Genomic DNA, 25,552 nt, shown 5'->3' on the forward strand with positions numbered 1-25,552 from the left:
CCAAGAAAACTATAGCATACTACTCAGTAAAACAGAGTGTGTAAGAGCAAAAAATTTCATACGAATAATCTGTTGATTACTGTGGGAGTTATAAGGGCCCCATTTCACAGTAAAACCATGACCCAAAAAAATTTCAACTCTCAATATCATCTCAAATAATGGATCTGCACTCAAGAAAACTATAGCACACTACTCAGTAAAACAGACTGTGTAAGAGCACAAAATTTCATACGAATAATCGGTTGTTTACTGTGGGAATTATAAGGGCCCAATTTCGCAGCAAAACCATGACCCAAAAAAATTTCAACTCTCAATATCTTCTGAACTAATGGATCTGTACTCAAGAAAACTACAGCATACTACTCAGTAAAACAGAGTGTGTAAGAGCACAAAATTTCATACGAATAATCTGTTTTTTACTATGGGAGTTATAAGAGCCCCATTTCACAGCAAAACCATGACCCAAAAAAATTTCAACACTCAATACCTTCTCATCTAACGGATCTGTTCCCAAGAAAACTATAGCATACTTCTCAGTAAAACAGAGTGTGTAAGAGCACCAAATTTCATACGAATAATCTGTTGATTACTGTGGGAGTTATAAGGGCCCCATTTCACAGTAAAACCATGACCCAAAAAAATTTCAACTCTCAATATCATCTCAAATATTGGATCTGTACCCAAGAAAACTATAGCATACTACTCAGTAAAATAGAGTGTGTAAGAGCACAAAATTTCATACGAATAATCTGTTGTTCTCTGTGGGAGTTATAAGAGGCCCATTTGAAGGCAAAACCATGACCCAAAAAAATTTCAACTCTCATTATCTTCTCAACTAATGGATCTGTTCCCAAGAAAACTATAGCATACTACTCAGTAAAACAGAGTGTGTAAGAGCACCAAATTTCATACGAATAATCTGTTGATTACTGTGGGAGTTATAAGGGCCCCATTTCACAGTAAAACCATGACCCAAAAAAATTTCAACTCTCAATATCATCTCAAATAATGGATCTGTACCCAAGAAAACTATAGCATACTACTCAGTAAAATAGAGTGTGTAAGAGCACAAAATTTCATACGAATAATCTGTTGTTCTCTGTGGGAGTTATAAGAGGCCCATTTGAAGGCAAAACCATGACCCAAAAAAATTTCAACTCTCAATATCTTCTCAACTAATGGATCTGCACACAAGAAAACTATAGCACACTACTCAGTAAAACAGACTGTGTAAGAGCACAAAATTTCATACGAATAATCGGTTGTTTACTGTGGGAATTATAAGGGCCCAATTTCGCAGCAAAACCATGACCCAAAAAAATTTCAACTCTCAATATCTTCTCAACTAATGGATCTGTACTGAAGAAAACTATAGCATACTTCTCAGTAAAACAGACTGTGTAAGAGCACAAAATTTCATACGAATAATCTGTTGATTACTGTGGGAGTTATAAGGGCCCTATTTCACAGTAAAACCATGACCCAAAAAAATTTCAACTCTCAATATCATCTCAAATATTGGATCTGTACCCAAGAAAACTATAGCATACTACTCAGTAAAATAGAGTGTGTAAGAGCACAAAATTTCATACGAATAATCTGTTGTTCTCTGTGGGAGTTATAAGAGGCCCATTTGAAGGCAAAACCATGACCCAAAAAAATTTCAACTCTCATTATCTTCTCAACTAATGGATCTGTACTCAAGAAAACTATAGCACACAACTCAGTAAAACAGAGTGGTAAGAGAACAAAATTTCATACGAATTATCTGTTGTTTACTGTGGGAGTTATAAGGGCCCGATTTCACAGCAAAACCATGACCCAAAAAAATTTCAACTCTCAATACCTTCTCAACTAATGGATCTGTTCCCAAGAAAACTATAGCATACTACTCAGTAAAACAGAGTGTGTAAGAGCAAAAAATTTCATACGAATAATCTGTTGATTACTGTGGGAGTTATAAGGGCCCCATTTCACAGTAAAACCATGACCCAAAAAAATTTCAACTCTCAATATCATCTCAAATAATGGATCTGTACCCAAGAAAACTATAGCATACTACTCAGTAAAATAGAGTGTGTAAGAGCACAAAATTTCATACGAATAATCTGTTGATTACTGTGGGAGTTATAAGGGCCCCATTTCACAGTAAAACCATGACCCAAAAAAATTTCAACTCTCAATATCATCTCAAATAATGGATCTGTACCCAAGAAAACTATAGCATACTACTCAGTAAAATAGAGTGTGTAAGAGCACAAAATTTCATACGAATAATCTGTTGTTCTCTGTGGGAGTTATAAGAGGCCCATTTGAAGGCAAAACCATGACCCAAAAAAATTTCAACTCTCAATATCTTCTCAACTAATGGATCTGCACTCAAGAAAACTATAGCACACTACTCAGTAAAACAGACTGTGTAAGAGCACCAAATTTCATACGAATAATCGGTTGTTTACTGTGGGAATTATAAGGGCCCAATTTCGCAGCAAAACCATGACCCAAAAAAATTTCAACTCTCAATATCTTCTCAACTAATGGATCTGTACTGAAGAAAACTATAGCATACTTCTCAGTAAAACAGACTGTGTAAGAGCACAAAATTTTATACGAATAATCTGTTGATTACTGTGGGAGTTATAAGGGCCCCATTTCACAGTAAAACCAGGACCCAAAAAAATTTCAACTCTCAATATCATCTCAAATATTGGATCTGTACCCAAGAAAACTATAGCATACTACTCAGTAAAATAGAGTGTGTAAGAGCACAAAATTTCATACGAATAATCTGTTGTTCTCTGTGGGAGTTATAAGAGGCCCATTTGAAGGCAAAACCATGACCCAAAAAAATTTCAACTCTCATTATCTTCTCAACTAATGGATCTGTACTCAAGAAAACTATAGCACACAACTCAGTAAAACAGAGTGGTAAGAGAACAAAATTTCATACGAATTATCTGTTGTTTACTGTGGGAGTTATAAGGGCCCGATTTCACAGCAAAAGCATGACCCAAAAAAATTTCAACTCTCAATATCTTCTCAACTAAAGTATCTGTACTCAAGAAAACAATAGCATACTACTCAGTAAAACTGAGTGTGTAAGAGCACAAAATTTTATACGAATAATCTATTGTTTACTGTGGGAGTTATAAGGGCCCCATTTCACAGCAAAACCATGACCCAAAAAAATTTCAACTCTCAATACCTTCTCAACTAATGGATCTGTTCCCAAGAAAACTATAGCATACTACTCAGTAAAACAGAGTGTGTAAGAGCACAAAATTTCATACGAATAATCTGTTGATTACTGTGGGAGTTATAAGGGCCCTATTTCACAGTAAAACCATGACCCAAAAAAATTTCAACTCTCAATATCATCTCAAATATTGGATCTGTACCCAAGAAAACTATAGCATACTACTCAGTAAAATAGAGTGTGTAAGAGCACAAAATTTCATACGAATAATCTGTTGTTCTCTGTGGGAGTTATAAGAGGCCCATTTGTAGGCAAAACCATGACCCAAAAAAATTTCAACTCTCATTATCTTCTCAACTAATGGATCTGTACTCAAGAAAACTATAGCACACAACTCAGTAAAACAGAGTGGTAAGAGAACAAAATTTCATACGAATTATCTGTTGTTTACTGTGGGAGTTATAAGGGCCCGATTTCACAGCAAAACCATGACCCAAATAAATTTCAACTCTCAATATCTTCTCAACTAAAGTATCTGTACTCAAGAAAACAATAGCATACTACTCAGTAAAACTGTGTAAGAGCACAAAATTTTATACGAATAATCTATTGTTTACTGTGGGAGTTATAAGGGCCCCATTTCACAGCAAAACCATGACCCAAAAAAATTTCAACTCTCAATACCTTCTCAACTAATGGATCTGTTCCCAAGAAAACTATAGCATACTACTCAGTAAAACAGAGTGTGTAAGAGCAAAAAATTTCATACGAATAATCTGTTGATTACTGTGGGAGTTATAAGGGCCCCATTTCACAGTAAAACCATGACCCAAAAAAATTTCAACTCTCAATATCATCTCAAATAATGGATCTGTACCCAAGAAAACTATAGCATACTACTCAGTAAAATAGAGTGTGTAAGAGCACAAAATTTCATACGAATAATCTGTTGATTACTGTGGGAGTTATAAGGGCCCCATTTCACAGTAAAACCATGACCCAAAAAAATTTCAACTCTCAATATCATCTCAAATAATGGATCTGTACCCAAGAAAACTATAGCATACTACTCAGTAAAATAGTGTGTAAGAGCACAAAATTTCATACGAATAATCTGTTGTTCTCTGTGGGAGTTATAAGAGGCCCATTTGAAGGCAAAACCATGACCCAAAAAAATTTCAACTCTCAATATCTTCTCAACTAAAGTATCTGTACTCAAGAAAACTATAGCACACTACTCAGTAAAACAGACTGTGTAAGAGCACAAAATTTCATACGAATAATCGGTTGTTTACTGTGGGAATTATAAGGGCCCAATTTCGCAGCAAAACCATGACCCAAAAAAATTTCAACTCTCAATATCTTCTCAACTAATGGATCTGTACTGAAGAAAACTATAGCATACTTCTCAGTAAAACAGACTGTGTAAGAGCACAAAATTTTATACGAATAATCTGTTGATTACTGTGGGAGTTATAAGGGCCCCATTTCACAGTAAAACCAGGACCCAAAAAAATTTCAACTCTCAATATCATCTCAAATATTGGATCTGTACCCAAGAAAACTATAGCATACTACTCAGTAAAATAGAGTGTGTAAGAGCACAAAATTTCATACGAATAATCTTTTGTTCTCTGTGGGAGTTATAAGTGGCCCATTTGTAGGCAAAACCATGACCCAAAAAAATTTCAACTCTCATTATCTTCTCAACTAATGGATCTGTACTCAAGAAAACTATAGCACACAACTCAGTAAAACAGAGTGGTAAGAGAACAAAATTTCATACGAATTATCTGTTGTTTACTGTGGGAGTTATAAGGGCCCGATTTCACAGCAAAACCATGACCCAAAAAAATTTCAACTCTCAATATCTTCTCAACTAAAGTATCTGTACTCAAGAAAACAATAGCATACTACTCAGTAAAACTGTGTAAGAGCACAAAATTTTATACGAATAATCTATTGTTTACTGTGGGAGTTATAAGGGCCCCATTTCACAGCAAAACCATGACCCAAAAAAATTTCAACTCTCAATACCTTCTCAACTAATGGATCTGTTCCCAAGAAAACTATAGCATACTACTCAGTAAAACAGAGTGTGTAAGAGCAAAAAATTTCATACGAATAATCTGTTGATTACTGTGGGAGTTATAAGGGCCCCATTTCACAGTAAAACCATGACCCAAAAAAATTTCAACTCTCAATATCATCTCAAATAATGGATCTGTACCCAAGAAAACTATAGCATACTACTCAGTAAAATAGAGTGTGTAAGAGCACAAAATTTCATACGAATAATCTGTTGATTACTGTGGGAGTTATAAGGGCCCCATTTCACAGTAAAACCATGACCCAAAAAAATTTCAACTCTCAATATCATCTCAAATAATGGATCTGTACCCAAGAAAACTATAGCATACTACTCAGTAAAATAGAGTGTGTAAGAGCACAAAATTTCATACGAATAATCTGTTGTTCTCTGTGGGAGTTATAAGAGGCCCATTTGAAGGCAAAACCATGACCCAAAAAAATTTCAACTCTCAATATCTTCTCAACTAATGGATCTGCACTCAAGAAAACTATAGCACACTACTCAGTAAAACAGACTGTGTAAGAGAACAAAATTTCATACGAATAATCGGTTGTTTACTGTGGGAATTATAAGGGCCCAATTTCGCAGCAAAACCATGACCCAAAAAAATTTCAACTCTCAATATCTTCTCAACTAATGGATCTGTACTGAAGAAAACTATAGCATACTTCTCAGTAAAACAGACTGTGTAAGGGCACAAAATTTTATACGAATAATTTGTTGATTACTGTGGGAGTTATAAGGGCCCCATTTCACAGTAAAACCAGGACCCAAAAAAATTTCAACTCTCAATATCATCTCAAATATTGGATCTGTACCCAAGAAAACTATAGCATACTACTCAGTAAAATAGAGTGTGTAAGAGCACAAAATTTCATACGAATAATCTTTTGTTCTCTGTGGGAGTTATAAGTGGCCCATTTGAAGGCAAAACCATGACCCAAAAAAATTTCAACTCTCATTATCTTCTCAACTAATGGATCTGTACTCAAGAAAACTATAGCACACAACTCAGTAAAACAGAGTGGTAAGAGAACAAAATTTCATACGAATTATCTGTTGTTTACTGTGGGAGTTATAAGGGCCCGATTTCACAGCAAAACCATGACCCAAAAAAATTTCAACTCTCAATATCTTCTCAACTAAAGTATCTGTACTCAAGAAAACAATAGCATACTACTCAGTAAAACTGTGTAAGAGCACAAAATTTTATACGAATAATCTATTGTTTACTGTGGGAGTTATAAGGGCCCCATTTCACAGCAAAACCATGACCCAAAAAAATTTCAACTCTCAATACCTTCTCAACTAATGGATCTGTTCCCAAGAAAACTATAGCATACTACTCAGTAAAACAGAGTGTGTAAGAGCAAAAAATTTCATACGAATAATCTGTTGATTACTGTGGGAGTTATAAGGGCCCCATTTCACAGTAAAACCATGACCCAAAAAAATTTCAACTCTCAATATCATCTCAAATAATGGATCTGTACCCAAGAAAACTATAGCATACTACTCAGTAAAATAGAGTGTGTAAGAGCACAAAATTTCATACGAATAATCTGTTGATTACTGTGGGAGTTATAAGGGCCCCATTTCACAGTAAAACCATGACCCAAAAAAATTTCAACTCTCAATATCATCTCAAATAATGGATCTGTACCCAAGAAAACTATAGCATACTACTCAGTAAAATAGAGTGTGTAAGAGCACAAAATTTCATACGAATAATCTGTTGTTCTCTGTGGGAGTTATAAGGGGCCCATTTGAAGGCAAAACCATGACCCAAAAAAATTTCAACTCTCAATATCTTCTCAACTAATGGATCTGCACTCAAGAAAACTATAGCACACTACTCAGTAAAAAAGACTGTGTAAGAGCACCAAATTTCATACGAATAATCGGTTGTTTACTGTGGGAATTATAAGGGCCCAATTTCGCAGCAAAACCATGACCCAAAAAAATTTCAACTCTCAATATCTTCTCAACTAATGGATCTGTACTGAAGAAAACTATAGCATACTTCTCAGTAAAACAGACTGTGTAAGAGCACAAAATTTTATACGAATAATCTGTTGATTACTGTGGGAGTTATAAGGGCCCCATTTCACAGTAAAACCAGGACCCAAAAAAATTTCAACTCTCAATATCATCTCAAATATTGGATCTGTACCCAAGAAAACTATAGCATACTACTCAGTAAAATAGAGTGTGTAAGAGCACAAAATTTCATACGAATAATCTGTTGTTCTCTGTGGGAGTTATAAGAGGCCCATTTGAAGGCAAAACCATGACCCAAAAAAATTTCAACTCTCATTATCTTCTCAACTAATGGATCTGTACTCAAGAAAACTATAGCACACAACTCAGTAAAACAGAGTGGTAAGAGAACAAAATTTCATACGAATTATCTGTTGTTTACTGTGGGAGTTATAAGGGCCCGATTTCACAGCAAAAGCATGACCCAAAAAAATTTCAACTCTCAATATCTTCTCAACTAAAGTATCTGTACTCAAGAAAACAATAGCATACTACTCAGTAAAACTGAGTGTGTAAGAGCACAAAATTTTATACGAATAATCTATTGTTTACTGTGGGAGTTATAAGGGCCCCATTTCACAGCAAAACCATGACCCAAAAAAATTTCAACTCTCAATACCTTCTCAACTAATGGATCTGTTCCCAAGAAAACTATAGCATGCTACTCAGTAAAACACAGTGTGTAAGAGCACAAAATTTCATACGAATAATCTGTTGATTACTGTGGGAGTTATAAGGGCCCTATTTCACAGTAAAACCATGACCCAAAAAAATTTCAACTCTCAATATCATCTCAAATATTGGATCTGTACCCAAGAAAACTATAGCATACTACTCAGTAAAATAGAGTGTGTAAGAGCACAAAATTTCATACGAATAATCTGTTGTTCTCTGTGGGAGTTATAAGAGGCCCATTTGAAGGCAAAACCATGACCCAAAAAAATTTCAACTCTCATTATCTTCTCAACTAATGGATCTGTACTCAAGAAAACTATAGCACACAACTCAGTAAAACAGAGTGGTAAGAGAACAAAATTTCATACGAATTATCTGTTGTTTACTGTGGGAGTTATAAGGGCCCGATTTCACAGCAAAACCATGACCCAAATAAATTTCAACTCTCAATATCTTCTCAACTAAAGTATCTGTACTCAAGAAAACAATAGCATACTACTCAGTAAAACTGTGTAAGAGCACAAAATTTTATACGAATAATCTATTGTTTACTGTGGGAGTTATAAGGGCCCCATTTCACAGTAAAACCATGACCCAAAAAAATTTCAACTCTCAATACCTTCTCAACTAATGGATCTGTTCCCAAGAAAACTATAGCATACTACTCAGTAAAACAGAGTGTGTAAGAGCAAAAAATTTCATACGAATAATCTGTTGATTACTGTGGGAGTTATAAGGGCCCCATTTCACAGTAAAACCATGACCCAAAAAAATTTCAACTCTCAATATCATCTCAAATAATGGATCTGTACCCAAGAAAACTATAGCATACTACTCAGTAAAATAGAGTGTGTAAGAGCACAAAATTTCATACGAATAATCTGTTGATTACTGTGGGAGTTATAAGGGCCCCATTTCACAGTAAAACCATGACCCAAAAAAATTTCAACTCTCAATATCATCTCAAATAATGGATCTGTACCCAAGAAAACTATAGCATACTACTCAGTAAAATAGAGTGTGTAAGAGCACAAAATTTCATACGAATAATCTGTTGTTCTCTGTGGGAGTTATAAGAGGCCCATTTGAAGGCAAAACCATGACCCAAAAAAATTTCAACTCTCAATATCTTCTCAACTAATGGATCTGCACTCAAGAAAACTATAGCACACTACTCAGTAAAACAGACTGTGTAAGAGCACAAAATTTCATACGAATAATCGGTTGTTTACTGTGGGAATTATAAGGGCCCAATTTCGCAGCAAAACCATGACCCAAAAAAATTTCAACTCTCAATATCTTCTCAACTAATGGATCTGTACTGAAGAAAACTATAGCATACTTCTCAGTAAAACAGACTGTGTAAGAGCACAAAATTTTATACGAATAATCTGTTGATTACTGTGGGAGTTATAAGGGCCCCATTTCACAGTAAAACCAGGACCCAAAAAAATTTCAACTCTCAATATCATCTCAAATATTGGATCTGTACCCAAGAAAACTATAGCATACTACTCAGTAAAATAGAGTGTGTAAGAGCACAAAATTTCATACGAATAATCTTTTGTTCTCTGTGGGAGTTATAAGTGGCCCATTTGAAGGCAAAACCATGACCCAAAAAAATTTCAACTCTCATTATCTTCTCAACTAATGGATCTGTACTCAAGAAAACTATAGCACACAACTCAGTAAAACAGAGTGGTAAGAGAACAAAATTTCATACGAATTATCTGTTGTTTACTGTGGGAGCTATAAGGGCCCGATTTCACAGCAAAACCATGACCCAAAAAAATTTCAACTCTCAATATCTTCTCAACTAAAGTATCTGTACTCAAGAAAACAATAGCATACTACTCAGTAAAACTGAGTGTGTAAGAGCACAAAATTTTATACGAATAATCTATTGTTTACTGTGGGAGTTATAAGGGCCCCATTTCACAGCAAAACCATGACCCAAAAAAATTTCAACTCTTAATACCTTCTCAACTAATGGATCTGTTCCCAAGAAAACTATAGCATACTACTCAGTAAAACAGAGTGTGTAAGAGCAAAAAATTTCATACGAATAATCTGTTGATTACTGTGGGAGTTATAAGGGCCCCATTTCACAGTAAAACCATGACCCAAAAAAATTTCAACTCTCAATATCATCTCAAATAATGGATCTGCACTCAAGAAAACTATAGCACACTACTCAGTAAAACAGACTGTGTAAGAGCACAAAATTTCATACGAATAATCGGTTGTTTACTGTGGGAATTATAAGGGCCCAATTTCGCAGCAAAACCATGACCCAAAAAAATTTCAACTCTCAATATCTTCTGAACTAATGGATCTGTACTCAAGAAAACTACAGCATACTACTCAGTAAAACAGAGTGTGTAAGAGCACAAAATTTCATACGAATAATCTGTTTTTTACTATGGGAGTTATAAGAGCCCCATTTCACAGCAAAACCATGACCCAAAAAAATTTCAACACTCAATACCTTCTCATCTAACGGATCTGTTCCCAAGAAAACTATAGCATACTTCTCAGTAAAACAGAGTGTGTAAGAGCACCAAATTTCATACGAATAATCTGTTGATTACTGTGGGAGTTATAAGGGCCCCATTTCACAGTAAAACCATGACCCAAAAAAATTTCAACTCTCAATATCATCTCAAATATTGGATCTGTACCCAAGAAAACTATAGCATACTACTCAGTAAAATAGAGTGTGTAAGAGCACAAAATTTCATACGAATAATCTGTTGTTCTCTGTGGGAGTTATAAGAGGCCCATTTGAAGGCAAAACCATGACCCAAAAAAATTTCAACTCTCATTATCTTCTCAACTAATGGATCTGTTCCCAAGAAAACTATAGCATACTACTCAGTAAAACAGAGTGTGTAAGAGCACCAAATTTCATACGAATAATCTGTTGATTACTGTGGGAGTTATAAGGGCCCCATTTCACAGTAAAACCATGACCCAAAAAAATTTCAACTCTCAATATCATCTCAAATAATGGATCTGTACCCAAGAAAACTATAGCATACTACTCAGTAAAATAGAGTGTGTAAGAGCACAAAATTTCATACGAATAATCTGTTGTTCTCTGTGGGAGTTATAAGAGGCCCATTTGAAGGCAAAACCATGACCCAAAAAAATTTCAACTCTCAATATCTTCTCAACTAATGGATCTGCACACAAGAAAACTATAGCACACTACTCAGTAAAACAGACTGTGTAAGAGCACAAAATTTCATACGAATAATCGGTTGTTTACTGTGGGAATTATAAGGGCCCAATTTCGCAGCAAAACCATGACCCAAAAAAATTTCAACTCTCAATATCTTCTCAACTAATGGATCTGTACTGAAGAAAACTATAGCATACTTCTCAGTAAAACAGACTGTGTAAGAGCACAAAATTTCATACGAATAATCTGTTGATTACTGTGGGAGTTATAAGGGCCCTATTTCACAGTAAAACCATGACCCAAAAAAATTTCAACTCTCAATATCATCTCAAATATTGGATCTGTACCCAAGAAAACTATAGCATACTACTCAGTAAAATAGAGTGTGTAAGAGCACAAAATTTCATACGAATAATCTGTTGTTCTCTGTGGGAGTTATAAGAGGCCCATTTGAAGGCAAAACCATGACCCAAAAAAATTTCAACTCTCATTATCTTCTCAACTAATGGATCTGTACTCAAGAAAACTATAGCACACAACTCAGTAAAACAGAGTGGTAAGAGAACAAAATTTCATACGAATTATCTGTTGTTTACTGTGGGAGTTATAAGGGCCCGATTTCACAGCAAAACCATGACCCAAAAAAATTTCAACTCTCAATACCTTCTCAACTAATGGATCTGTTCCCAAGAAAACTATAGCATACTACTCAGTAAAACAGAGTGTGTAAGAGCAAAAAATTTCATACGAATAATCTGTTGATTACTGTGGGAGTTATAAGGGCCCCATTTCACAGTAAAACCATGACCCGAAAAAATTTCAACTCTCAATATCATCTCAAATAATGGATCTGTACCCAAGAAAACTATAGCATACTACTCAGTAAAATAGAGTGTGTAAGAGCACAAAATTTCATACGAATAATCTGTTGATTACTGTGGGAGTTATAAGGGCCCCATTTCACAGTAAAACCATGACCCAAAAAAATTTCAACTCTCAATATCATCTCAAATAATGGATCTGTACCCAAGAAAACTATAGCATACTACTCAGTAAAATAGAGTGTGTAAGAGCACAAAATTTCATACGAATAATCTGTTGTTCTCTGTGGGAGTTATAAGAGGCCCATTTGAAGGCAAAACCATGACCCAAAAAAATTTCAACTCTCAATATCTTCTCAACTAATGGATCTGCACTCAAGAAAACTATAGCACACTACTCAGTAAAACAGACTGTGTAAGAGCACCAAATTTCATACGAATAATCGGTTGTTTACTGTGGGAATTATAAGGGCCCAATTTCGCAGCAAAACCATGACCCAAAAAAATTTCAACTCTCAATATCTTCTCAACTAATGGATCTGTACTGAAGAAAACTATAGCATACTTCTCAGTAAAACAGACTGTGTAAGAGCACAAAATTTTATACGAATAATCTGTTGATTACTGTGGGAGTTATAAGGGCCCCATTTCACAGTAAAACCAGGACCCAAAAAAATTTCAATTCTCAATATCATCTCAAATATTGGATCTGTACCCAAGAAAACTATAGCATACTACTCAGTAAAATAGAGTGTGTAAGAGCACAAAATTTCATACGAATAATCTGTTGTTCTCTGTGGGAGTTATAAGAGGCCCATTTGAAGGCAAAACCATGACCCAAAAAAATTTCAACTCTCATTATCTTCTCAACTAATGGATCTGTACTCAAGAAAACTATAGCACACAACTCAGTAAAACAGAGTGGTAAGAGAACAAAATTTCATACGAATTATCTGTTGTTTACTGTGGGAGTTATAAGGGCCCGATTTCACAGCAAAAGCATGACCCAAAAAAATTTCAACTCTCAATATCTTCTCAACTAAAGTATCTGTACTCAAGAAAACAATAGCATACTACTCAGTAAAACTGAGTGTGTAAGAGCACAAAATTTTATACGAATAATCTATTGTTTACTGTGGGAGTTATAAGGGCCCCATTTCACAGCAAAACCATGACCCAAAAAAATTTCAACTCTCAATACCTTCTCAACTAATGGATCTGTTCCCAAGAAAACTATAGCATACTACTCAGTAAAACAGAGTGTGTAAGAGCACAAAATTTCATACGAATAATCTGTTGATTACTGTGGGAGTTATAAGGGCCCTATTTCACAGTAAAACCATGACCCAAAAAAATTTCAACTCTCAATATCATCTCAAATATTGGATCTGTACCCAAGAAAACTATAGCATACTACTCAGTAAAATAGAGTGTGTAAGAGCACAAAATTTCATACGAATAATCTGTTGTTCTCTGTGGGAGTTATAAGAGGCCCATTTGAAGGCAAAACCATGACCCAAAAAAATTTCAACTCTCATTATCTTCTCAACTAATGGATCTGTACTCAAGAAAACTATAGCACACAACTCAGTAAAACAGAGTGGTAAGAGAACAAAATTTCATACGAATTATCTGTTGTTTACTGTGGGAGTTATAAGGGCCCGATTTCACAGCAAAACCATGACCCAAATAAATTTCAACTCTCAATATCTTCTCAACTAAAGTATCTGTACTCAAGAAAACAATAGCATACTACTCAGTAAAACTGTGTAAGAGCACAAAATTTTATACGAATAATCTATTGTTTACTGTGGGAGTTATAAGGGCCCCATTTCACAGCAAAACCATGACCCAAAAAAATTTCAACTCTCAATACCTTCTCAACTAATGGATCTGTTCCCAAGAAAACTATAGCATACTACTCAGTAAAACAGAGTGTGTAAGAGCAAAAAATTTCATACGAATAATCTGTTGATTACTGTGGGAGTTATAAGGGCCCCATTTCACAGTAAAACCATGACCCAAAAAAATTTCAACTCTCAATATCATCTCAAATAATGGATCTGTATCCAAGAAAACTATAGCATACTACTCAGTAAAATAGAGTGTGTAAGAGCACAAAATTTCATACGAATAATCTGTTGATTACTGTGGGAGTTATAAGGGCCCCATTTCACAGTAAAACCATGACCCAAAAAAATTTCAACTCTCAATATCATCTCAAATAATGGATCTGTACCCAAGAAAACTATAGCATACTACTCAGTAAAATAGAGTGTGTAAGAGCACAAAATTTCATACGAATAATCTGTTGTTCTCTGTGGGAGTTATAAGAGGCCCATTTGAAGGCAAAACCATGACCCAAAAAAATTTCAACTCTCAATATCTTCTCAACTAATGGATCTGCACTCAAGAAAACTATAGCACACTACTCAGTAAAACAGACTGTGTAAGAGCACAAAATTTCATACGAATAATCGGTTGTTTACTGTGGGAATTATAAGGGCCCAATTTCGCAGCAAAACCATGACCCAAAAAAATTTCAACTCTCAATATCTTCTCAACTAATGGATCTGTACTGAAGAAAACTATAGCATACTTCTCAGTAAAACAGACTGTGTAAGAGCACAAAATTTTATACGAATAATCTGTTGATTACTGTGGGAGTTATAAGGGCCCCATTTCACAGTAAAACCAGGACCCAAAAAAATTTCAACTCTCAATATCATCTCAAATATTGGATCTGTACCCAAGAAAACTATAGCATACTACTCAGTAAAATAGAGTGTGTAAGAGCACAAAATTTCATACGAATAATCTTTTGTTCTCTGTGGGAGTTATAAGTGGCCCATTTGAAGGCAAAACCATGACCCAAAAAAATTTCAACTCTCATTATCTTCTCAACTAATGGATCTGTACTCAAGAAAACTATAGCACACAACTCAGTAAAACAGAGTGGTAAGAGAACAAAATTTCATACGAATTATCTGTTGTTTACTGTGGGAGCTATAAGGGCCCGATTTCACAGCAAAACCATGACCCAAAAAAATTTCAACTCTCAATATCTTCTCAACTAATGTATCTGTACTCAAGAAAACAATAGCATACTACTCAGTAAAACTGAGTGTGTAAGAGCACAAAATTTTATACGAATAATCTATTGTTTACTGTGGGAGTTATAAGGGCCCCATTTCACAGCAAAACCATGACCCAAAAAAATTTCAACTCTTAATACCTTCTCAACTAATGGATCTGTTCCCAAGAAAACTATAGCATACTACTCAGTAAAACAGAGTGTGTAAGAGCAAAAAATTTCATACGAATAATCTGTTGATTACTGTGGGAGTTATAAGGGCCCCATTTCACAGTAAAACCATGACCCAAAAAAATTTCAACTCTCAATATCATCTCAAATAATGGATCTGCACTCAAGAAAACTATAGCACACTACTCAGTAAAACAGACTGTGTAAGAGCACAAAATTTCATACGAATAATCGGTTGTTTACTGTGGGAATTATAAGGGCCCAATTTCGCAGCAAAACCATGACCCAAAAAAATTTCAACTCTCAATATCTTCTCAACTAATGGATCTGTACTGAAGAAAACTATAGCACACTACTCAGTAAAACAGACTGTGTAAGAGCACAAAATTTCATACGAATAATCGAATGTTTACTGTGGGAATTATAAGGGCCCAATTTCGCAGCAAGACCATGACCCAAAAATTTTTCAACTCTCAATACCTTCTCAACTAATGGATCTGTACTCAAGAAAACTATAGCATACTACTCAGTAAAACAGAGTGTGTAAGAGTACAAAATTTCATACGAATAATCTATTGTTTACTGTGGGAGTTATAAGGGGCCTATTTCACAGCAAAACCATGACCCAAAAAAATTTCAACTCTCAATATCTTCTGAACTAATGGATCTGTACTCAAGAAAACTACAGCATACTACTCAGTAAAACAGAGTGTGTAAGAGCACAAAATTTCATACGAATAATCTGTTTTTTACTATGGGAGTTATAAGAGCCCCATTTCACAGCAAAACCATGACCCAAAAAAATTTCAACACTCAATATCTTCTCAACTAAAGTATCTGTACTCAAGAAAACTATAGCATACTACTCAGTAAAACAGAGTGTGTAAGAGTACAAAATTTCATACGAATAATCTATTGTTTACTGTGGGAGTTATAAGGGGCCTATTTCACAGCAAAACCATGACCCAAAAAAATTTCAACTCTCAATATCTTCTGAACTAATGGATCTGTACTCAAGAAAACTACAGCATACTACTCAGTAAAACAGAGTGTGTAAGAGCACAAAATTTCATACGAATAATCTGTTTTTTACTATGGGAGTTATAAGAGCCCCATTTCACAGCAAAACCATGACCCAAAAAAATTTCAACACTCAATATCTTCTCAACTAATGGATCTGTTCCCAAGAAAACTATAGCATACTACTCAGTAAAACAGAGTGTGTAAGAGCAAAAAATTTCATACGAATAATCTGTTGATTACTGTGGGAGTTATAAGGGCCCAATTTCGCAGCAAAACCATGACCCAAAAATTTTTCAACTCTCATTATCTTCTCAACTAATGGATCTGTACTCAAGAAAACTATAGCACACAACTCAGTAAAACAGAGTGGTAAGAGAACAAAATTTCATACGAATTATCTGTTGTTTACTGTGGGAGCTATAAGGGCCCGATTTCACAGCAAAACCATGACCCAAAAAAATTTCAACTCTCAATATCTTCTCAACTAATGTATCTGTACTCAAGAAAACAATAGCATACTACTCAGTAAAACTGAGTGTGTAAGAGCACAAAATTTTATACGAATAATCTATTGTTTACTGTGGGAGTTATAAGGGCCCCATTTCACAGCAAAACCATGACCCAAAAAAATTTCAACTCTTAATACCTTCTCAACTAATGGATCTGTTCCCAAGAAAACTATAGCATACTACTCAGTAAAACAGAGTGTGTAAGAGCAAAAAATTTCATACGAATAATCTGTTGATTACTGTGGGAGTTATAAGGGCCCCATTTCACAGTAAAACCATGACCCAAAAAAATTTCAACTCTCAATATCATCTCAAATAATGGATCTGCACTCAAGAAAACTATAGCACACTACTCAGTAAAACAGACTGTGTAAGAGCACAAAATTTCATACGAATAATCGGTTGTTTACTGTGGGAATTATAAGGGCCCAATTTCGCAGCAAAACCATGACCCAAAAAAATTTCAACTCTCAATATCTTCTCAACTAATGGATCTGTACTGAAGAAAACTATAGCACACTACTCAGTAAAACAGACTGTGTAAGAGCACAAAATTTCATACGAATAATCGAATGTTTACTGTGGGAATTATAAGGGCCCAATTTCGCAGCAAGACCATGACCCAAAAATTTTTCAACTCTCAATACCTTCTCAACTAATGGATCTGTACTCAAGAAAACTATAGCATACTACTCAGTAAAACAGAGTGTGTAAGAGTACAAAATTTCATACGAATAATCTATTGTTTACTGTGGGAGTTATAAGGGGCCTATTTCACAGCAAAACCATGACCCAAAAAAATTTCAACTCTCAATATCTTCTGAACTAATGGATCTGTACTCAAGAAAACTACAGCATACTACTCAGTAAAACAGAGTGTGTAAGAGCACAAAATTTCATACGAATAATCTGTTTTTTACTATGGGAGTTATAAGAGCCCCATTTCACAGCAAAACCATGACCCAAAAAAATTTCAACACTCAATATCTTCTCAACTAAAGTATCTGTACTCAAGAAAACTATAGCATACTACTCAGTAAAACAGAGTGTGTAAGAGTACAAAATTTCATACGAATAATCTATTGTTTACTGTGGGAGTTATAAGGGGCCTATTTCACAGCAAAACCATGACCCAAAAAAATTTCAACTCTCAATATCTTCTGAACTAATGGATCTGTACTCAAGAAAACTACAGCATACTACTCAGTAAAACAGAGTGTGTAAGAGCACAAAATTTCATACGAATAATCTGTTTTTTACTATGGGAGTTATAAGAGCCCCATTTCACAGCAAAACCATGACCCAAAAAAATTTCAACACTCAATATCTTCTCAACTAATGGATCTGTTCCCAAGAAAACTATAGCATACTACTCAGTAAAACAGAGTGTGTAAGAGCAAAAAATTTCATACGAATAATCTGTTGATTACTGTGGGAGTTATAAGGGCCCAATTTCGCAGCAAAACCATGACCCAAAAATTTTTCAACTCTCAATACCTTCTCAACTAATGGATCTGTACTCAATTCCCCATTGATAAAACAGAGCGGCATTTAGATAATATAATAATAAACGTTTCATGTTATGCTTAATAATGATTTCATTAAAAAAATGTTTAGAAAATCCGTAGTATGTGTTTGCTTACGTTTAGTGGGCTTTTTAACTTCCAACAAAGTTTAAATTTCCTATAATTTTTTACTATTACCTAAAAATATAAATTAAAATATGTATTTTAACTTCAGATATAAGGTAGGTAGGTCTTCTTTCCTAGGTCTCTCAAGATAGTATTCACAGTAATATCTACTCGTAGTCAACTTAGAAAATTAAGCACTACCGTAAAACTTCTTCAACAAAAAGAGAATATTTTCAATCCGAATTATTTAAAAAATTTAATTTTAAAATAAATTTTATTCTTGTATTTTTCAAAATACTAGAATAATTAAATAGTTTTCTTGTTTAGAAAAAGACAACCTCTATATTAAAAAAAAAATACTACCAGTTCTACTCATAATAAGAAAAATTGTATATGTATATACAGAAGAACATACCAAAAGTTAATTAAAAAATTCTTACATTAAAAAAGTAAATTGGAATAACTTTACTTGTTTCTTTTCGCCGTGAAAAGTTAAACAAGTTTCTACATTAGTAATGATACTAATGTAACGGGAAGTATACAAATATATATAAATAAATGTAGCAGGAAATGTGGAACAAAACTTTTTGTTAATTTATTTTAGTCTATTTAGCACAAAACAAAAAAAAATACACAAATGTTTGTACACATGTATTTAGCACCATCAGTGAGTGCAATATATGAAGGCATGAAAGTAAATTAATTTAAGCAACCTGGCTTCTAAGGGTGATGCCACAGTAGAGAGCTCTCTCCCTGTGAAGTAGATAAATTTTCGCGCACGCAACCAAACTGAAGAAACCCCACCTGAATTTTAGTTTGAATAACTTTGGCACTCTACCAAAATAGTGTAATTAGTTTGAAGATGGGAGATCCATTTTTTTTAAAGGAACATTTAATACAGATAAAGACGGTGAGAATCAGGCACAAATTATAATCACACAAATAATCAAAGAACTGATAAAACTAATTTTTTATTCGTCATTTATCCAACTTAAAACTATTTCTTGTACTCTTAATTTTTTCAAGTTCTATATTAGAACTTTTCTTCTAGTTTTGATTATAATTCAGAGAAATAACGTTTTAGAGTAAAGTGTATCTAAAGTTTATAAGGAAACTAGGAGTGGCCGACGCGACCTAGGGTTTGTAGATGCGAGAAAATAAAGTAATGTAGCGGCTGAAGAAGTATTGGATTCAACAATAAAGATAACAGCCAGATTAAGCATTAGAGAACGGTATAGGAAAGCAAAGGCAAATCAGCGACAAAATGAGAAAAACTGCAGAGGCGAAGAAAGCAACAAAAATGTTACTCACTTATTGAGAAAAAGTGACAACAGTATAACAAAATATAATATCTAAACGTTCCTTAATATGTCTATACAGAAACAGAATTTTAAGAAAATAAAAAAACCTACCGTGCACACGTCTAAAATTAAATAATTTGGATCAGATTAAATTTTATGGAATACAATGATTTATTACCTGACATCAAGTTAATTTTAGAGTTGTCCTGCATACATTTATTTTTCCATAAATAAAATGGGAATTAATAAACAAAATACTAAAGCTCTTTGCGGCAGAATAAGTGTTCACAAAATCTAGGCCATGAAATCATTTGTTCATATCACATGACTGAAACAAAAAACAACAATAACATAAATATTGGGCACTTATCTACTTTAATAGTTCTCCGAAATGTACAACAGATATTAACTTCGATCAGGAAAATGAGTTGAGGAAATGGTATGTTAATGTTTAGGCCAGTTTTCCAGTTTCATCAAAATTTGTGTAGTGGATTTGTTAAGGACATACTCTTAAGATAATGATTGGGAGATTTAGGGCTTAGGGATACCTTAGGCTTATAGAAAAGAACGCTAAAATATTTGGATATGGATTTGGGATTATGGGTTGTTAAGACCACAATGGACTTAATTTATTAATATGGTTGTTCAAACAATCAATTTTAGTAATGGATGTGAGGCATTTTGGGTAGGATTAGCTTTTTATCTTAGGAACCCCCCCCCCCCCCAATTATAATGATGTATTAAGTATATTCACATTGTAATGACGTTATTGTACATTCTTGATTAGGTGTATTTGCATTTAAAGCATTTGCCTATAAAAGCATACGTTTTTTCTTTAATAAAATGGGGGTTAGGTCGAGGTAATTTTTTCTAAATATCTGACTGGTCATCATAAGTGATGACCTATTACTAAACTGGATGACTTATTATCTACCGGCGTTTATAGTAATAGTAGTTAGGGTTTGACAAGATAAAATAAAGTAAATATTGTATTAAAATCCATTACTTTGGGAGGGAATTTAAGTAAAATAAATTTTTTCCAGAAAATTAAAATTGAAAGCAGAAATATTCGAGCATTTATGGTATTCACGAAAAAAAAATTATGACGTTTAAGCGGAAAAAGCATTCAAAGGAAATGAAAAGTTCTCAAAAACAAGAAGGCTTTCCAAAAAAAGAAAAACAATAAATAATAGAGATCTATATCACTTGGAAAGCATTGTTTTTATAAATATTTTGCAATCAACCTATAACTTGTCTTCAAGGCTTGCAAAGATTTTCCATATTTCTAATATTCTGAGAAAACCAAATGCTTTATTAAAATCAGTAAAACGGTCTATAATAACGCCATCTTACATTATATTTATATTTCAAATATAATTAAATTTTTTCTAAATATCTGACTGGTTCTAAGAATCCTTTCCTTCAATATTTAGAAACTTAGTAAAAAATACTCGTATGTTGTGGAATAAGTACGGATTTGGTCTTACTAAAAGTTAAAATTCACTAAAAACCAATATAAATGCGAACGCCTCACAAATAAAGGTTGATGACATTAAAATTACAAATTGCAGACTAAGATTTTTTGTTAGATCTGCATGTAGAGGGCAGCATTCACTCTGCCTTCTTCACGCCGTTGAACATAGGCGGAAGTCAAACAAGCTACTTTCAGCTTCCCATGAATCAAGAAAAAAAAGTTACAAATAAAAGAGAGTCATTACTAGGTATTATCATTGAGTAATACATAGTAAAGAGAGTCATTACCATTGTAATATAAGAAGAAAACATACTAAGTTTAATACAAATAACATGTGTCATTTTAAGGAAAAATTTAGAATGTAGACTAAGGAGGGCGGGCCAAACGGCCACTCATTAAGATCAACTGTAATATTTCCCGGTTAATCAGCGTTCCTAAGGCTCAAAGCACATATAACAAGCCGTAATGCTCACAAGCAGGACTTAATCTCGCCTGTAAGACATAGCTCAACGCTAGAAGCCCAAAATCTCGCTCCAGCTCCTCACTTCCAATAGTTGAGGTCCTGGAGCAGTGTGTCACTTCCTCAGTCAAGCAAAACCTGCAACGACCACCAATGTACAGACCTAAAACTCCTTTAACAACTTATAATTATGTAAAACCAAACTTTGGATTACCACATTTTCCTTAAATTTGGAATGATTTAAAATTATTAAACTACAAAACAAAAATTTTTTCTAGATAAAAGTGTAACGTAGCTTTTTTTGGGGAACCCTCAAAAAATTCATTTACCATGGAAAATATCCATGATCTAAAACTTGAGAAGGGGTGGAAGTAGGCTTCCCTCTAATTTGTCATGTCATGAAGTGTACATAACAATCTGTATAGTACAAGTGAGAATTAGAAATCTTAATGAAATTCCAAGTGTAGTTAGATCAAAAATAAGAATCATATTTAATATTCCTACTTAGCATTCATATCCACCAAATCAGATAAGAGCATTCGTTTTAACATTCATTGTTCTGTGACGTCACGCTTCTCTCACGAATTATTTTATTGTGATTAATTTAAATTGAAGTCAAATAACATTAGTACAAATCTGAAGTTAGAAGAAAACTTTGAGAATTGTATTGAGAGTAAACCTTGTGAATTGCATACAGATTTTCTCAAACGTTCAGATCCTTCCTGTTTGATTACTGATTGATGAAAATTAATCAAATGACCTTACATTTCTTATAATATGATGTAACAAACTGGTTCAAAAATCCATATTCTGTCATTTACTATAAAATTTAAAGATTGCACAATGTATTATATTGGCCATTAAGATAAAATGAATGAAACTATTTTTAAAAATTTTCTCCAAGGTCAACTTACTTTTTGAAGTGATGAATAATAACTATTTTTTCAAACAAATCTTTTTAGATATTTTTTTTTGTTCTTTTTGTTAATTAAATTTAAAACCCCTAAAGATGAATTTTTTTTCAGAAGGAAATCTTTATATTATAAATACTATCACCGTTTGCTGAAGGGAATCAGAAGTACTTCAGCATGAAAGATATGACATTAGTTACTTTATAAGTTCTTACTGTACATGCTCAACTGTGTAATCGTTTAAATAAAATTAAAAATCGCACTATGAGCTGATCACACGCCATCTTAAAAAATACTACTGTTTGTTTATCCTAACTTATTTGAACGAGTGCCAGGAGTATTTTAATTAAAGTATGAAGATAAGAGAAATAATTTATCAAAAGAATAATCATTAATGATTTTCTTACAAGATCATTAATAAAACATACAATTTATTACAACAAATGCTTGATACTAACCAGTTTTTTTATCAGGAGTTAGAGCAGTCACAATTCCCATTTGTAAGTTTCATGAAGTCGGATTTTATGTGTTTATTTGAACGATTTTAACACTTCTGCAATAATAAGATTATTAATTTGTTATACAAGAAAAAATTTGAAAAAATAATTTCTTTTTAACAAAAGAAAAATTGAAGAAAGAGCAGATGGCACGTCAGAACACTTTAAACGAATTAGAAGACAAACGTCTATTAAAATGTTAATAACGCTTATTGTTTTTTTTTGTTCATAATATTGTCTTAAACGCGCACGCACACGACCATGTTGGCGGATAGACTGATTACCCGGCACCGTGTACAGCATGGCCTTCCCTCCCGTTTCGATACAAAAATAGTGACCCCTAAGTAGTATAGTGCGGACTCCGCCCCTCTTAGTCTCTCACTCAGAACGGGGGGGGTTAGACCTCCCTCTCATCCGTTGTCCATCTACGACGGTGACAAGTATGGCCGGGCTAGAGCCAGTGATGTTGGCATCTCCACAGATTCACATTTTCTTAGCAGCTCTCACCCCTTTCTCTCTAGAGGCAAGCGTAATGAGTTGTTATTAATGAATAACATCAGAAGACTTTCCCTATACGCGAGTTACAGTTTAAGATGACAATTCTTCGTATGTGAATGCTCATAAAATTCTTCTTATATAAAATCTATGTTTAATTTTATAATGAATGTAGCTCATTTTAAATTTAATTAAGCTAGTCATGCACCAGTATGTTGGACATCTTGCAGGATTAACTACTCTTAATCATGGGTCTGCAAATACATCTACCTTAACACTTGCTTGATCACATTTAATTCCAGTTGTTTGAAATGAGGCATCAAATAACAATACCAACAAAATCCAGCGGTAAAACTCGCATACGTCTTTCTCATTCACCAATTTTCCATTTTCTTCGTGAGTTTATTTTAATTATTAATCTAAAACACGTTAGTATCTAAGGACATTGCTTCCGGAGCCATCTCAACTCAGTAAAAACCTCTGACACACATGGAAAAAGCCAAGATTGTATGGGTAGCTAAAAAAAAAGAACTGCATTATCTACTGAGAAAATTCACATTTAATGTAACCTCATTTTGCACGCGGCATTGGAAGGAAAGGGTTTTTTTTCTGAGGCCAAATAACCGTAAGCAACGAGTTTAGCCTGGACGAGACCGTTCCGAGAGAAAGAGAACAATTTGTAAAAACCTCTTTTTCGCAATTTGCATACCTAAAAACTGATATTTTCTAGTGAAAATTTAAAATCGAAATTTTGCATGGAAACTATACCTCCTCTTATACAGAAGAGTAAGGGAAAGTATTTAATAAACTTTAAAATTATATTTCAAGATGAACAACTATTCACTAAATTTAAATAATATTCAAAATACGCACCACTATGAATGACTTGAATACCATTTTGATATTCCTTTCAAGAACATTTAGTATATCAATAAATAGAGCAGCTGAATTGAAATTCATTTCATGAATAAAAATGGAACACGCCTTTCATCTTTGCAGACGAAAATAAATTGCCCCGGGCCCGAAAGTCGTTTAAGACAGATTTATACACCATCCAGTAAATATTTTATAAAACTTAAAGAAATGTAAAAACAACATATCCATAATTGTCAGTACAAAATTTAAAGACATTAGTCATCATAAATGATATAAAAATAAAACTAAGTCCTAACAGATAGTGAAAATATGTTTTCACGAAAGTCAAACCTGGCTATTTTACTGAATATTAAAAAGAATAAATTAGCAGAAGAATCTGCTTCATCGTCGATGTCAGCTCAGAGAATGACTCTGCTCCTTTAAATAGGCTTCTTTAAAATGTGCAAATTCTAACTAAACGTCTGTCTGAGCGACAACAGGTTCAAAAACAGGAAAAAACTATTCTTTCTGTCAAAAAATAAAAAAGAAGCCTATAAATAATAGCAATAAAATTGTCCTTAACTCCTGACGAAATTTATGCAAAGCCACCTGTCTGGCTTTTTCAATACCAATAATCACCCATCCTTTGTTTTCACAGTAGATACCTTCCTTGGAAAATCATGCAAACCGAAACCGTGTAAAACAAAACAGGACTTCACGAATAATAGGATTTGATCAAACAAATTGAGAAACTTTGTAAAGAGAGGTAAGGATTACAAAGGAAATTTCAAAAACGCATTAACAGTAGAGAATTTTCCAATTATTTATGTATTTTTAAAAATGAAATACATAAGCACAAATTCCAAATACAAGAGAAAGGGATAGGTGCAATTATTTTACAAGGTTTCAATTCGATATAAAATCAAAAATTTGATTTAATTGCAATATTTCCTCACCAACAGTAAGAGACAGTAAAAATAAGCATTTCTTTACTTTGTAAAACTCGCCCCTTCCCCTTAAAGAGGGGAGTCTTAAGTCAATTACAATTTAAATTTGTACAGAGGTTACCATTAAAATGCAAAAACCATATCTTTCCATGAAGCGAAAGTTAGTACGAAATATG

General features: G+C 33.8%; 1 protein-coding gene across 3 annotated transcripts in view; it reads right to left on the reverse strand.

Annotated features, from left to right (window-relative positions):
* The window catches only part of RhoGAP102A (Rho GTPase activating protein at 102A), a 104,142-nt gene that overhangs the window by 74,369 nt on the left and 4,221 nt on the right, over nt 1–25,552 (reverse strand). The window contains exons 1-2 of one of the 3 annotated variants that reach the window (XM_074140035.1): nt 23,041–23,398; nt 19,916–20,065 (exon numbers count right to left, since the gene is read on the reverse strand). In XM_074140035.1, the coding sequence (XP_073996136.1) occupies nt 19,916–19,949 (34 nt within the window). In that variant the 5' untranslated portion in view covers nt 19,950–20,065; nt 23,041–23,398. Of the gene's footprint in view, nt 1–19,915; nt 20,066–23,040; nt 23,399–25,552 lie in introns of those variants that run through there. The other 2 variants (XM_074140034.1, XM_074140033.1) reach the window with 2 other exon arrangements.

This window comes from Rhodnius prolixus, unplaced genomic scaffold (genome assembly GCF_049639745.1).
Source record: "Rhodnius prolixus isolate KJV_2025 unplaced genomic scaffold, Rpr scaffold_6, whole genome shotgun sequence".
Lineage (NCBI taxonomy): Eukaryota > Metazoa > Arthropoda > Insecta > Hemiptera > Reduviidae > Rhodnius > Rhodnius prolixus.